Source organism: Zootoca vivipara, chromosome 3 (assembly GCF_963506605.1).
Source record: "Zootoca vivipara chromosome 3, rZooViv1.1, whole genome shotgun sequence".
Classification (NCBI taxonomy): Eukaryota; Metazoa; Chordata; class Lepidosauria; order Squamata; family Lacertidae; genus Zootoca; species Zootoca vivipara.
This window is the reverse complement of record NC_083278.1, coordinates 54,438,384-54,454,680: the sequence shown is the minus strand read 5'-3', so window position 1 is coordinate 54,454,680 and position 16,297 is coordinate 54,438,384. Positions and strand designations below refer to the sequence as shown.

Genomic DNA, 16,297 nt, shown 5'->3' with positions numbered 1-16,297 from the left:
CTTTGGTGCTGTGTGGTGGATCAGCAACTTAGCATTTCTCATTTGGCACAATCAGCAATAGTAATTTCCATAGCCTAAAATGCCTCTTAGCAGTGCAACTGTGATTCTGTACTGCATCAGAACATCAAAGATACACCCTGATACTGCTTGTTATGCTGCAGTTATACTGAACGAAGTTGGCTAATCTTCCAACCTCTGTACATGCAAATCTTACTCTAACTGTAGTAGAATGAAGGCACAATGTGCATGAAGGCAAAAGCATCTTATGAAAAACTGTTCATATACAAGTTGTTTAAACACAGGAATTTAATTTCTGAAATGTGTACCTAAAATTAAACACAGCTTTAGCACCTGTGTGACTGGAAATTCTCCAAAAAGCAACCATTCATCCAACCACTTCAAGCAACTGCAGATTGCTTGGCAAGCACAATATTTTAATCCTAAATGTTTATGCCAAGGGAAATTGTCTTCTACAGCCAATACTTAACACAGGGACAGTCCCTCTTGCTAGTACTGCAATTTCCCTTTCAGTTGTCTTTCCATTTTGATGACACATTTCCACAACAACATTTGCTTCCCAGGACTTACTTCCAAGTTCTTTCCACCCATAATCCAACTATTCAGTCAGTCAGTCAGTAACTTCGGAAAAGAGCCAACAACTAGTGGGACATAATAAGACAACCAAATACAAAACCATGCCAAATTCAAGCTGCATTATACGAAGGAACATTCCTTTACAGTTATGGCTTGAATTCAGTGCAATTTGAAGCTTTTCCTGTCTCATGCCTGACGTCATATGGATGGACAGGATATTCCAACACAAAAGAATAACATATGAAACATGGATCTCTGGTTAAATCTGGGGAGTCTGTATGGAGATGTTGGAAGACTAACATGTTAAGGAAAAAAGCAGACGACAGTGGGGGATAGCAACAGGGGAAAATAGCATAATAACTTAGGATGATTTAACATTCATGTGTATTAGATGGGCACAACCATAAATTAAATGAAAATACTATTTACACCAACGGACGTGGGTGGCACTGTGGGTTAAGCCACAGAGTCTAGGGCTTGCCGATCAGAAGGTTGGCGGTTCGAATCCCCATGACGGGGTGAGCTCCCGTTGCTCGGTCCCTGCTCCTGCCAACGTAGCAGTTCAAAAGCATGTCAAAGTCCAAGTAGATAAATAGGTACTACTCCGGTGGGAAGGTAAACGGCGTTTCCATGTGCTGCCCTGGTTTGCCAGAAGCGGCTTAGTCATGCTGGCCACATGACCTGGAAGCTGTACGCCGGCTCCCTCGGCCAATAAAGCGAGATGAGCGCTGCAACCTCAGAGTCGTTCGCAACTGGACCTAATGGTCAGGGGTCCCTTTACCTTTTTACTATTTACACCACAGGCTTTCCCCCTAGCTAGCATGAAATCATATGGTAGAAATTAAAGTGACTATGAAGCAATGACAGGACCTTGACCCTCGTGGTCAGATGAGCTCTACCAGTTTTTCTCTTGTGGTGCCTATCTATTGTTCTACCAGCTGATATTCACTAGACCCTCTTTATTATTTTAGGAGACCAGCAAAAACTTTACCCTATTAATTTTAGTGTGTCTACTCTGAGTGAAATTGAGTTGGCTACTTCCTTGATTAGTTAAGAAGGCCTCTGGCTGAGCATCTTTGTTTGATCTGAAAGCTTTTGAGGTTTTTGTTATTGCTGTCACTAGTTGCTACTGTTGTTAACATCGGCAAGCTAATATGATGGTTTTTATTATAGCTTTAAGCTTTTCTTGATTTGTCAGCACCATGAGAAAGATAGAATATATAAATGGACGGTATATAAAGATAGACTGTTGTTGTTGTTTAGTCGTTTAGTCGTGTCCGACTCTTCGTGACCCCATGGACCATAGCACGCCAGGCACTCCTGTCTTGCACTGCCTCCCGCAGTTTGGTCAAACTCATGTTCGTAGCTTCGAGAACACTGTCCAACCATCTTGTCCTCTGTCGTCCCCTTCTCCTTGTGCCCTCCATCTTTCCCAGCATCAAGGTCTTTTCCAAGGATTCTTCCCTTCTCATGAGGTGGCCAAAGTATTGGAGCCTCAGCTTCACGATCTGTCCTTCCAGGGAGCACTCAGGGCTGATTTCCTTAAGAATGGATAGGTTTGATCTTCTATATAGATAGACTATATATACATAAAAACTAAGACCCTTAATGTGTAGCTGTTTGTGGAAGACTGCTACCAGAAAAAAAAAATGAAAACATAGGAGCACAGGATTCTAACTTTTACAGAGTCAGGCTATTGGCCCATCTAGATCAGTATTGCCGACATAGACTGGTAATGGCTCGCCAGGATTTTGGGGTGGCTTGCCTCCCAGTCCTACCTGGAGATGACAGGGATTGAACCTGGAACCTTCTGAATGCAAAGCAGATGCTATACCACTGAGCTATTGCCCTTCCCAAAAGGAAAAGGGGTGAACTCCTTTCATCAAACTACTTTCATAGGGAAATCAGACACAGTTTTCTGTGGAAGGAGTTCTCTCTCTAGTGAGGTAGGAATGCCAACACCAAGGTAAAGAAACCCATATCCATAGTCATCTGTTGAGACTCCTGCATTGCTGGGAGTTGGATGAGATAACCCTCAGGTCTCCTTCCAAATCTACAATTCTATGATTCCACCTAAATCCTCATACTTGTCGAAACCCCTTGTCACTACACAGTACCTTCCTTCCTGGAAAGTTTCTAAGGTAACTTTGCTCCCTAGTTCTGAAATGAACATGATAGCTAACAGCATGGAAGCAGACAAGATGATGCAATACTATTCCAGGATACTGTACATCCTTGGGCTATTTCATTGGTTGTGCATGTAGCAAGAAAACCCCAGCAAGTTAGATTTCTATTAACAGTATCCTTGAAAACGTACACATTGCAAACACCACCTAGATGTGACTAAGGCATATGGAATAGTATTCGGATCTACTCTCTACAGGAACAAGTGAAGTTAGTGCACCAGACTGAGCTTGGAAAAACAATCCTGAATCCAGTAAAGTCCCAAGCTGTGAGTCTGGATTAAAAAACAAACAAACCCCACACAGTTCTAAAACAGCACTTATGCCTTGTTTGGTTTAAGTAATTGCCCAAGAACGTGTAAAAAATAAGAGGTGTGGGGGAGAAAATAAAATCCAGACTAGATGTTCATTTTTTTGTTATTGGAAAAACAATGTACTCTATAGGCACATAAAACCATATTGCTAAGTGCACTCTTTACACAATGATATTTTAGGCATCTGTTCGTATACACAGAGGCAACTAATTCTTGACAACTTGAGATGACATACCGAAGTGCTGTCTGGAGAGGCTGATAAGATTATTTGTTTTCCATCCCCAGTCACATGGATTCTAGACCTGAAGATTTCTGGGTAAGCAAGCAATTCCTCCAGATGTTCAATTGGAAAACAGTTCTTTCTGAATGCCAAAACAATGTATCTGATGTTGGAGAAATGTTTCCTGCGGTTTGGTTCTTCTGGTAAATAGAATTTGTCTGTGTTCATTGACATTTCCTAGGCCACTAGTAGGCTGACACATATGAACATTACAAAACATTCTGTTGATGGAATTGTTGGAATGCTGTACCATCCAGGAAAGGAAAGCTGTTGTCTTAAAATAATATCTGTGTCCTCCACACAGTTTTTCTTTCCAACGCCTGCCTGAGATGAAAGATATTATATCACATCCTGCAAAGGCATGGAGGAAGAGAAGCACGCCAGCCATATCGGCTGGAAGGGGTGAATGTACAAAGAGGATAGGCAGATATTAAATCGGGGCTGGGCAACTTCTGGTACTCAGCTAGCATGGCCAATGGTCAGGGACGATGAGAGTTATAGACCAGCAAAATCTGGAAGGCCACAGGTTCCCCAACCCTGTACTAAAGTATCTCCCAGCTAAACACAGCTAAAACACAATCGGTTCAGTTTACTAACAACTTCCTTGTGGTCATCAGTCAATCTGTAGGAAAAACCTTACATCAGATTCCTCATACAATGAGAAAGAGATGGAGAGTAGGAATTACTTCACACGACACATAACTGACATGGAATTCACTTGCATAACCTGCATGAACACAAATGTAGTTTAAGAAGACTTTCCTATGGTATCATGGGGCTTGCTATCAAACTGTGCCTTTCATGAAGCTTTAGTTTTGGGTTTTTCTCTTCTTATATTAACATGGTGGGGGGCGGACTTCCCATTGTGAGCAACAGAGAACACTTGAGGATTTGCAGGCAAGCAGGATGCCACATGCATTCATTTCCTGACCCAAGAGCCCTCAACAATTGCACAATCTGCACTACACATCCACTGTCGAAATGCAGCAATGTCTGAAGTTCTCGGGGATGGCATCTGAATTGCCTCCTGCAATTACTGCATCTGTCTGGGTGTCTATAGAAAATCTGGTAGCTCTGCTGTTATTAGTTTACATTAAAGCAATTATATTCTCAGCCACAAACGTCAAAAAAATAAACAAAAATAACCCACACAATTTTATAAAGGAAAAATCTGTCAGTGTAATACTGCTACCAAGTTTTCGTTTTCCTTAGAAAGCTAGCACTGAGACTTCAAGGAATTAAAGCAAGGCCTGGATCATGTGAAAACCAGGCAAAACTACTGTAACAGGAAACCTATTAAAAAGATCTTTAGAATCCAAATATTTCTTACTGGGTTGGATCAAGACCTTAATTATTCTTAGAACAGACCCCTGAAAAGCAATGGGACTTGACTAACTTAAGCTCCACTGATTTCAGTGCATCTAATCCAAGCATAGCCAAGTACAGAGTCAGCCCACTGCATGTCTCCACACACTCAAATGTGTAGCATTCATACTCAGTGCTAGTGGCCCTCAGGAAAATGGACACATGCATAGTAAAAAGGTTCAGATGCTTCTGCAAGGAAAAGATTTTGGACACTTTTTGAGTGGAAATGTTACTGTTAGAACCACTCTTAGCAGAAGGCAACAGCACACTTGAGCTTTTTATACACCCTTGTGCAAATTAATTAAACAAACAATGTAGTTTATTGTACAAAGCTCACATACACACGTACAAAACTCACATCTACGTACATTAGTAACAGATATGACCTCCACTATTTTTTTTAACTAAATATTTATTGATTTTCACAATAGAAAAGGGGTTTACAAAAAATTAGAAAGGTAGGGGAAACATGGATACAAAAAACAAAAATACACAGTACAAAAATCAATAAAAGAACAGGAAAAACCACAAAATAAAAAGATGAAAAGCTGTATAACTTATTTTTATCACAGTGTAGATTGGGACCTCCTCGGGTTCCCGTCCCTGTGTTTCTCAAACACACTTCTAATTTTAGCAAATTCTACCTCTAGTTATTCACTTTTAATGTTAAACCTAACCCTAACCCAGGGGTGTCAAACTCAAATTCATCGGGGGCCGCATCAGCAGTTTGGTCACCCTCAAAGGGCCGGTTGTATCTGTAGGACTCTGTGTCCACTCTTTATTATCATAAATTATTGTCACTGCATTCAATTATTACTGTTTTTTGTAATAATGTAAGTAATAACTAGCTCTGAAAGCAGAAACATAGTCAGAATAATGGCAAGTAGATATTCAAATGTACAATTATTGTACAATTTATTGAAAAATGATTTTTGGTAACTGCACTGGGTGGTGGAGGCTCGCTAGGGTTTTATGCAGGACCTTTGCAGAGCTACTAGTACCTGGAGATGCTGGGGTCCTTCTGCATGCAGGACAGATGTTCTGCCAGTGAGCCACCACCCTTCACCAAAGGGACTGGCTGAGGTTGACTCACTGGAGCTGCACTCCTGGTTCCAGGGTTTAAGGGCCAGAAGTCCTATGTTTCTGAGGAGAGGGAGAGGGAGAGGGAGAGGGAGAGGGAGAGGGAGAGGGAGGGGAGGGAGGGAGGGAGGGAGGAAGGGAGGAAGGAAGGAAGAAAAGAGGGAGTGGGAGGGAGAGAGGAAGGAAGGAAGGAAAGAGGGGAGAGAAAGAAGAGTAGTAAATAAGGAAGAGAATAAAGAAGGAAAGAAAAAGAAAGAGGGAGAGAAGACAGAGATAAAGAAGGAAGGAAGGAGAGGGAAAGAAAGAATAAGAACGAGAGAGAGGAAGAAAGAAAGGGAAGGGGGGGTCGCCGCCTTGATTCAGCGCCAGAAAAGAGCGCGAAGGGACCCAGGGGCAAAAAGCATTTCCCCGGCCCCAGCTGTTTGTCGGCGCTTTGTTGGCGCGGCGCTTCAGCAGCAAGGTCCCACTTCTGGGTCCCGCTGGCTGGGGTGCTCGGCGGGCCACATGACGAGGTCTGGCGGGCCGGATTTGGCCCCCGGGCCTTGTGTTTGACACCCATGCCCTAACCTCTTCACCTAATCCACAGATTTATTTACCACTTAATTTCTATTCTTAAAATATTACTTTAACATAATTTTTTAAATACAATTTAAAATCTTTCCACTCTTCTTCAATTGCTTGTTCTCCCCGGTTGCGGATTCGTCCGGTCATCTCTGCCAGTTCCATAAATTCTATCATCTTCATCTGCCATTCATCAATCGTTGGTAACGTTTGCTGCTTCCAGTATTTAGCAATCAAAAGTCTCGCTGCTACGGTGGCATACATGAAAAAAGATATCTTTCCCTTGGGAATCTCCTTCCCTACAATGCCCACTAGGAATGCCTCTGGTTTCTTCACAAATGTGCCTTTTAGCACTTTCTTAAGCTCATTATAAATCTTATTCCAGAAGTCATTCACCAGTGGACATGTCCACCACATGTGGTAAAATGTGCCTATTTCTTTCTTACATTTCCAACATTTATTTTCATTGTTGTGGTAAATCTTTGCTAGCTTTTCTGGTGTAAGATACCATCTATACATCATTTTCATTATATTCTCCTTTAATAAACTACACGCAGTAAATTTAATATTTTCCTTCCACAACTTCTCCCAATCCTCTATCATGATATTATGTCCCACATCCTTTGCCCACAAAATCATAGCATTTTTAGTTTGTTCATCTTTTGTATGCCATTCTAGCAGCAATTTATACATTCTCGAGAGTATTTTCGTCTTAGGTTCTAACAATTCTGTTTCCACCTTTGACCTCTCAATTTGGAAACCAATTACTCTATCCATTTTAAACGCTTCATTTATCTGATGGTATTGGAGCCAATCATCCAATTTACCTTTTAACTCCTCATATGTTTTTAATTTAAATTGGTCTCCATCTTGGATCAATAAATCTCTATATTTCAACCAACCGGTCTCCATATTTAACCTTTTGCGAACCTTGGCCTCCAGAGGCGAGAGCCAAGTAGGTGTTTTTCTTTCTAGTAAATCTTTATATCTGGACCAAACCTTAAACAATGAATTTCTAACAATATGCCTTTTAAAGCTTCCATGGGCCTTAACCTTATCATACCACACGTATGCATGCCAACCATAAACATTGTCATAACCTTCTAAGTCCAAAATATTTGCATTTTCCAATGTAAACCACTCTTTCAACCAGCAAAAGGCAGCTGCTTCATAGTAAATTTTAAGATCAGGTAGAGAGAAGCCTCCTCTTTGTTTATCATCAGTCAATATCTTATATTTAATTCTTGGCTTCTTCCCTTGCCATATAAATTTCGATAGCTCCTTTTGCCATTCCTTAAAGCAACTCAACTTTTCAATTATTGGCAATGACCTCCACTATTTTTAAGCAGTATTTGAACACAGTTCGGTATGGAGTCTACTGGTTTCAAACAGTCACTGTTGAGTTTTGGATCCTTGTACCACACTTGAATCAGTGCCTGAATGATCTTCTCCATAGTTGTACAGTCTACAGCACGGAGGTGACTTTTGCCTATACTGTAGCCCACAAATTCTCAATGGGATTTACGTCTGGGGAATTACCTGGCCAATCAAGTACCTGTATTTGCTGTTCTGTCATGAATTTCTTCACCACTTTCGATGTGTGACATAAGGCTAGGTCCTGCTGCAATATCCCAGTACCGTCAGGATACCTCCTTTCCAGCTCTGGAATAACTCTCTTTCGTAGAACCTCAATATATTGTGGCGAGCACATCATTCCTTCTGCTTCCAACACCATAATGATCAACTGACTTTTCATGTTTGTTTTGAGTACAGGATTACGAGCAAGATAGAAAACATGCTTTGTTTCAATTAATTTGCACATGTACTTTTGAATTATGATGCCTGAGAAACTTTTCCTGTTCTACAAGATCCTTTAAAAAACACTTTATGTTGTTGTTGCTGCATTATGCATGTTTATGTAATTAATTATAAACTAGATGGTAAAATTAATCAGAGCTGGTTTAGTGTAGTGGCTGGAGTGCACAGGGAAGGCCCAGGTTCAAATTCACTCAGCCATGAACTCCTTAATGTGTGGGGTAATAAATGTGTCAATTATTATACAGCCCTAGTGTAATAAACTCTAACATGTCCTTTGTCTAGCCTTGGGGTGGCACAAGTTTCAATATGGAAGCAATTGGAGATAATAGTAAATACCATGCTATGTCAACAGAGCAGCATTACGTCAATGAAACACACAAGGTGGTCAAACCAGAGTCAATTCAGTCATATTACCTATGGAGTTCTAGTTTTGATAGGGAACAGGAAACTAAAATCAGCAAGATGGCACAGTAGCAAAGCTTCTTATCTGCAGATGGAAACTGCAAAAGCCTTCCACTAATTAGCTGCTGGGGATGTTCTCTCCCACCTACTGAGCCCAATGTGCATGCGGGTAGGAAAACATGTCTGGCTAAAGAGGCTCTGCTGAAGCAGTGACTCAACTTGTTATTTGCTCAGTGCTCAGAATCATGCCCAGCTGTACTTGATGAAGACAAGTACTTCTATCCCCAGCCCATATCTGTTTTTCCTATGAATTTTCTCTATGATGCTGCCTACCTCTCTCTGCACCATGAATCAAGTATCGCCTAGTAGCATTTTAGTATGTCAACAAATATGGCCAGATTCAACTAGCAAGTAGCAATAGTGGAAGCCAATGCAAGTCCTTCCCCTATACAACAGGTTGTTTTTTTCGCTCCCTCCTTTCCCTCTGAGAGTCCTCAAATTGGCTCTGATGTAAGTGTGTTGGGGGAACCCCAGAACAGTTCATGTGGCAGGGGGTGCGGAGAGGGGAGACTGAATGTCTGGCAAGCTGAAATGCTTGCACTGATGGAGCAATCTGCTTAGCACTACATTGAATTCCTCCCTGCAGACTATTTATTTCAAATGTTGATCTACTGCATCTCATTAAAATCATACCAAGGCAGAGGATACTGTCAATATAAAACAGGAATTGAAAAAACTATCCTATATGCAATAATAACAATCCAATCCAACAAAATTCAATCCAGCACAGCCAACTCAGCTCTCTTGAGGAAGAGAGATGGAGGGAGGAAGTAGAGGAGCGACTTGGCACTGGGAAAAAGCAGCCCGAAAGAGGCGCCCAAACATTAAGCCCTAGCCTCTGCCAACACTATATGCCACCGCCGGGAGCACAGTCTGCAGCCCGAGAGCTATGCACACATATCAATAAAAATAGATATTTTGCCGGGGGTGTGTGTGTTCTAGTGTATTATGAAAAGGTTTTTTTGTATTGGGTAAGAGCTTTCTGTATATCTTTGGACAGATATGGGAGGGGGGAGAAAAAGGAAAGTGGGAGGCATCTAAAGAAACTGGTGAGGCTGCATAGGGAGCTTACTTTCCATTATGAAATGGAAGGCAGGAAAAATCATGAAGAAAAAGTATGCATGAGTAGCCAACAGTTGCAGGGAGAAGGTCAGGTGAGCCAAAGCTCAGAATGAACTCAGGCTTCCAAGAGAGGTTATAAACAATGAAAAAGGATTCTTTGGCTATGTTCAAAGCAAGAGGAGGAAGAAGCAAGTAGTGGGTCCCTTGCATGGAAAAGATGGAGAAATGTTATTGAGGACAGAGGGAAGGCGGAACTGCTCGACACCTACTTTGCCTGTGTTTTAACCCAAAAGGAAAGCAGTGCCCAACTGGGTGAGAACAGAATAAATGATGCAAGGTGAAAACTGCAGCCCAAGATAGGAAACAAGGTGGTAGAGGAACACAAGCTTAACATGAGTCCACAGTGTGATGCAGCAGCAAAAAAGCTAATGCTATTCTAAGTTTCAACAACAAAAGTATAGTGTCCCAATCAAGGGAAGTAAAAGTACCACTCTGTTCTGCATTGGTCAGACCACACCTGCAGTACCATGTCAGTTCTGGGCACCACAATTTAAGATATTAGGATATTGACAAACTGGAATGCATTCAGAGGAGGGTGACCAAGATTATAAAGGATCTGGAAACCAAGTCTTACGAGGAACAGTTGAAGGAGTTGGGTATGTTTCGTCTGGTAAAGAGGAGACTGAGAGGAAAAATGATAGCCATCTCCAAATGTCTCAAGGGCTGTCACATGAAAGGTAGAGCAAACCTGTTTTCTCCTACTCCGGAGGCTAGAACCTGAACCAATGGCTTCAAGTTACAAGAAGGCACATTCCAACTAAGCATCAGTAAGAACTTTGATAATAGAACAGACTCTCTTGAGAGGTGGTGAACTGTCCTTCCTTTTGCTGCCTCAAGGGAAGGACAGCACTGCCCCCCCCACTTCTTCAAATGAAAGCTGACCAGATTGGTTGGTGAATCTTACTTTGACACTGGCGATGAGACCTCCACTGCACTCAAAGGCTGCAATTGTGGGGTGCAGGGCAGATCCTATGGCACACCCATCTCTGTCCACTCCTTGCTTTTCTGAATTGCCACCCTAGGTGGTTGCCTCACTCTTACTCATGGTAGAGCTGGCCCTGATTCTGAGTTTAATGGTGATGGTCTGAAGCTGGGAGCCTCCTGTACTCAGTGTCCTGAATTTCTAAGGTTCTAAAATATACAGAGAGCCTTGCCTGAGTACATAAGGCTCCCAACTTCAGACAGCCTCAGGGAGTTGGAAGGTGACAAGAACAAATAGGTGGAGCTAGCATGCTTATCTCACTTCCCCCTTGTGTGTTTACTAAATGAAGCTACAGTACATCCAAAAAGGGCTAGACTGAATCCAAATATGCTCCCTCCATGAGGAAATACCATTCAGTTCATTTCCATGCATCTGGGGAATGAGATGCAACACTGATTCATTAGAGCAGAGGTGAAGAACCTTGGGATGAGGGACCAAATGTGGTCTTTCAGGCCTTTCTATCTGGCTCTTGGAATTCTCACTAGACCACATCTATTTCCAGGCCACACTTCTTTACCAGGACTGCTCTGTGTCTCAAGGGCTTCTGCCTGGCTGACACAGGTCCATGAACTGTGACCTCTAGCTCGTATGGATGGAGATGTGTGTGCCCATGCAGAGACTCTCATCTTTTGCATGGCTGAAATGTGGCCTCCGGTACAAAGGAAATAATCAAATCTATGTCCACCTTTGGCTCTGACCCCACCTGCCACTGGAATGTGGTCCATGGAAGGTTTCCCATTAGACTACATGGTCCTTGGGCTATAAAGGATTCCTTACTCACTTTGAGCCTTACACTGGGAAAAAGATGTTTGGCTCTAATCAGTATTTTGTTTCATGCACACACACTGATGCTGACTTCTACCAGACCCATTGACCAGAAAATCTTTCTAAAGCAGTGAAAATCAGAAATCCAGGAGAATTTCCCATTCTGTTCAGTTAAGTTCCTCCTTCCTCAGAAAAGGTGGAAAGGGGAAATGACCTGTCCACAATTAAACAAGGAATAGAAACAAAGAGGTATTTTGGTTTTCCATTTTGGTTATTTGGAAGAAATGAACTGTGGATCAGGTAAAAAAAATCACACCCATTTTAGGACAGAGGCATAAAGTTGAAGATTCAGAACTTTCAATCCTGGGAAAGTCTTACAACAGCAGAAAGAGTTCTGCTGGGCCCTGGGTCTATACTGCTAAATTTAAATTTAACTAAAGCATCACCAATTATCCTCCCTGGCACCATGTACAGGTACAGATGTGAAACTTTGTGAAAGAAAAAAACAGGTTTGTGGGGTGGGTGTGTGTGTTTAAATAACAACAACAACAACGCTACTTTCCCCTTCAAATAAGCTCCTTTGGACAAGTTGCTTAAACCCTCTTCAGGTTTAGAAAAGGCTCCCCACTGCAGAGGTTCAGCTCCCAACACATGGGGGGCTGTGGGAGCAAGAATAGTGATGCTCCAGAAAGCATTTCTTTCATTTCTTTCTTTCATTTGATGATAACTGTGTTTCATGAAGGTGGGCTTTGAAAGATAGAATCAGCTCCCTAGCGATGTATGCAGACTCTTCCTCCCTCACCTTGACACTTCCTCTAAAAATTGCCACAAATGCCCAGAGAACAGACTATTTATACTGCACCCTCTCTTGGACAAATAAAGCATGGAATGCTCAAAGTTTCAAGTGGTGTGCAGTGCAACACTGATCTAACACATCATCGTTGCAGGCCGGGATTATTGAGAGATCAAATATGAAAGACTTCTGAAATTGCAACATACTCAGTACTATAATTGCTTATGACATACAACTTGAACAAATTAAATACCAGTGCCTTACAACTACCGGGACGTGGTTGGCGCTGTGGTCTAAACCACTGAGCCTAGGGCTTGCCAATCAGAAGGTCGACAGTTCGAATCCCCGCGGCGGGGTGAGCTCCCATTGCTCTGTCCCAGCTCCTGCCCAGCTAGCAGTTTGAAAATACGTCAAAGTGCAAGTATATAAATAGGTATCACTCCGGCAGGAATATACAGGTGAAACTCAGAAAATTAGAATATTGTCGAAAAGTACATTTATTTCAGTAACGCAACTTAAAAGGCAAAATCAATATATGAGATAGATTCATGACATGCAAAGCAAGATATGTCAAGCCTTTATTTGTTGCAATTGTAATTATTTGTCGTTAGGCGGGTCAATTATTAATGGAATGCAATTAATGAAATTCCATTAATTGCGATGTTTATTTTTGTATTATTGTAACTATTTGTTTTATTACTGTGGAATTTACAAAAGAAAGCATTTGTAAAAAAATTTTTTTAAAGTTGCATTACTGAAATAAATGCACTTTTTGACGATATTCTAATTTTCCGAGTTTCACCTCTAAACAGCACTTCCGTGTGCTGCTCTGGTTTGCCAGAAGCAGCTTAGTCATGCTGGCCACATGACCCGGAAGCTGTACGCCGGCTCCCTTGGCCAATAAAGCGAGATGAGCGCCACAACACCAGAGTCGTCTGCGACTGGACCTAATGGTCAGGGGTCCTTTTACCTTACAATTAAATAACCAGCTTGCTTATATAGGTATGCGATCACTTGCTCCTTTTGTTTTGCTGTCATCAGTCAGAAATACCACTGAGAAGTTGCAGCAACACACTTAACAAATCTGTTGAGAACCTGTTATTTTAAACAGGAAGACAAATGCACAGTTGGATTAAAGAAAAAAACCACATCTAGATAAAAGTATTCCTTCCTTCTGATTAAATACTTGGAAAAGTGACACAAGTCTCTCAAAGCTGTACAGGCCTCTCTAAGTTGTACCTTTGCCTCTGTGACACTTAGAAAGGGTGAAATCCCTGCAAGGACTGGGAAATTTTATACAACACAACGAGGAAGTGCACATATCAGTAGAGACTATCAGCAAGTCCACATTCCGACAGTCTTGAAAGACCTGAATTTGTTATGAAGCTGAAAAATTACAAGATCAAGCTCAAAGGGGTGGGGTTCAAACAGAAATAATTAAGCCCCAGAACTGAGCATAGGAATTTTCTATGGGTGCTGCTCAACTAATTGTATTCTAGTCAGAGAAGACCCACTGAAAATTACGAAAACACCTTAACCATACACACCACACCATATTAGTGGTTTATCAGTGTAGACAAGATGAAGACTCTAAATTCACTCCATTCATTAAACATTCTGTATGACTAACATAAAAATGATCAACAGCATATTGGAAACAGCTGTTCTTTTTGAAATACATCTCATTACTTTGTAGAATTGCAGTTGATCTTAGGAAGGTATTACCCTACAGTGATTTTTACTCCCCCCCTTAATGATCGGTATGGTAATCCATATCTTCTTGTACTGTTTTTGGGCAGAAAAATAAATGCAAGCAGCAGCTCTGGCATGGAAATATGTACAGAGCTTGTGTACATGTACAAAAACACAAACACCAGCTAGGATTTCCTACATCAGTGAGTAAAGTCGCAATAGACAGAAGGCAGTTAACCTCCTGAATAACAGATGCATTATCTAGTCTTTGTACTGCCTTCAATGGCCCATATGACCTTCCTCAGCGATAAGGAATCAGCTGATATTAAATCAACACACTCCCCCACAAAGAAAGGAGACATTAGGATCCGAGGCTAAGCTATTGTGTTTGTATCTCCTGGGGTGGGTGAAGGAACAAACCTACACAGTGGATGGCTTTTTCCTCCTTACATGGAAATGGAGATGGGTTTGTCCTTACAACTGAACAGGCCAAACACTGACATATGGGAAAGGAGCAGAATATTTACCTCCCCCCCCCCAACAACAAATCACAATAGTGATTTACAGCACCATGTTAACCATGTCTACTCATGAGACCTACTCAATAGGGCTGGGTCCCAGGGCCAGTGTGGGGTTAGGCATTGCAACCTCCATGGGAAAAGCCATTCACACAATCCTGGAAGTCGCAACTTGCTTATTGGGGGCCTTGTTCTCCCCCCCTCTCAGACGAGTGTGGAATGGCAAGCAGGCAAGGCTTAGGAAAGGCACTCTGCACATGTTCAGAGCCCTAACAGCTGTTCTAAAATTGAGCTCACTTGCTTCTGATCTGAGCTGGGGAGAGGCCAGACTAGGGCATAACCTTGGAAGTTGTAACGGCAGGAGAGCAGTGGCGTTGTTGACCTACTAGTATCCTTGGAGCAAGGCGGGAAGACCGCAGGCCTGCAGGCGAAAGGAGCTGAGGGGGGAAAGGCAGAAAGCGGGCGAGGTGGGAGCGCGCCATGCTTACTTGCGAGCTGAGATAGAACTTGAGGCACTCCTCGCAGACGGGCTTCTTGCAGCAGGGCAAGGGCTTGAGGGGCTTCTCCTCCAGACACACGCGGCAAGTCAGCACCAGCAAGGGCCCGAAGTCCCCGGAGATGAGCCCGGAGAACGGCTCGGGCAGCAGGTACAAGTCCACCTCCAGGCTGCCGTCCCCCGCTGCCTTTTCCCTCCTCCTCCTGGCAGGGAAGGCGGCGGCGAGACGCCGGGGCCAGGGTCCCCTCCTGGGCGCGGAGACACTGGTGGGGCGCTGGGCCGCCGGTCGCTCTCCACGCAGTAGACGGTGCAGTAGACGGGCCTCAGAGGAAGCCGGCGGCTGGGGCTGCTTCCCACTTCCGAGCCGGAGCCCTCCTCCAGGCGAGCGACGGCGCTACCGTCCTCCGCCTCCGCTTCCCGGCCCAGCGGTTCACCAGGAGGAGCCGGCGGCGGCAGCGGCCCCGGGTCGCCCTCTGGACGGGGCGCCGCTGCCCTCCCCGCTCCCCCGCGGCCGAGAGAGGCGGCCCGGGGGCGCTGGCTGTGGCGGCGGCTGACTCCCGCGGGGCGCTCGCAGTGCTCAGCTGCTCCCCCATTCCCCCCGCCGCCGCCGCCCTCGCCGCCGCGGCCGCCGCTTCCCATCCAGCCGCCTCCCGGACGTGTGGTGCCCCAGCCGGATCCGCACGGCGTACAGCGCCGCCGCCACCTGGCTCCGTCCCCCCTGCGGGGATTCCTCCTGCGCCCACCGCTAAGGGAGCGCCTGCAACCCGCCTCGCCAGCCCCGCGCACGTAGGGCCCGCCGCCCCGACAGGGACCGCCTCATCCTGCCAGGCGAGCCGAGTTCAAAGAGGAGGACGAGCCCCTCCCGGAGCCGCGCACACCTCTCGGCGCTACCTAGAGCCTACGGCACGCGCGCGCCGCCCTTTCCCACCGACGGGCTCCCTGCTTTTCGCTTCCCCCCCGCCCGCCCTTTGTATTATTACATTTTATGATAATTGTATCTCTCATATACATTCCCCACCACCACTTTCTTCTAAAGCGTTACGATTTTTATTTTTTTAAAAATTAACATAGGGTGTCTCTATTTCTCCTTGACGCGTAATGCGATCTGATCTGTGCCTGGTTATGGAGTTCAGAAGGGTTCGATCTTAACTTACTTTGTTTAGGATTAAAGCCTTAATGTCCCTTCTAGCACACCCAAGGTCACGCCCAGTTACCCATTTCGTAATCTAATCTAGCTCTAGAATTAAGAGGAATATAACTTACAAATATCAC

The 16,297-nt window shown here is 43.9% G+C and overlaps 1 protein-coding gene across 1 annotated transcript in view; it reads right to left on the bottom strand.

The window, feature by feature from the left end:
* RNF217 (ring finger protein 217) overlaps positions 1-16,297 on the bottom strand; it is a 56,599-nt gene that overhangs the window by 31,967 nt on the left and 8,335 nt on the right. Inside the window, exon 2 of the mRNA XM_035110589.2 lies at positions 15,018-15,419. Within this exon, the coding sequence (XP_034966480.2) occupies positions 15,018-15,419 (402 nt within the window). The remainder of the gene's footprint in view (positions 1-15,017; positions 15,420-16,297) is intronic.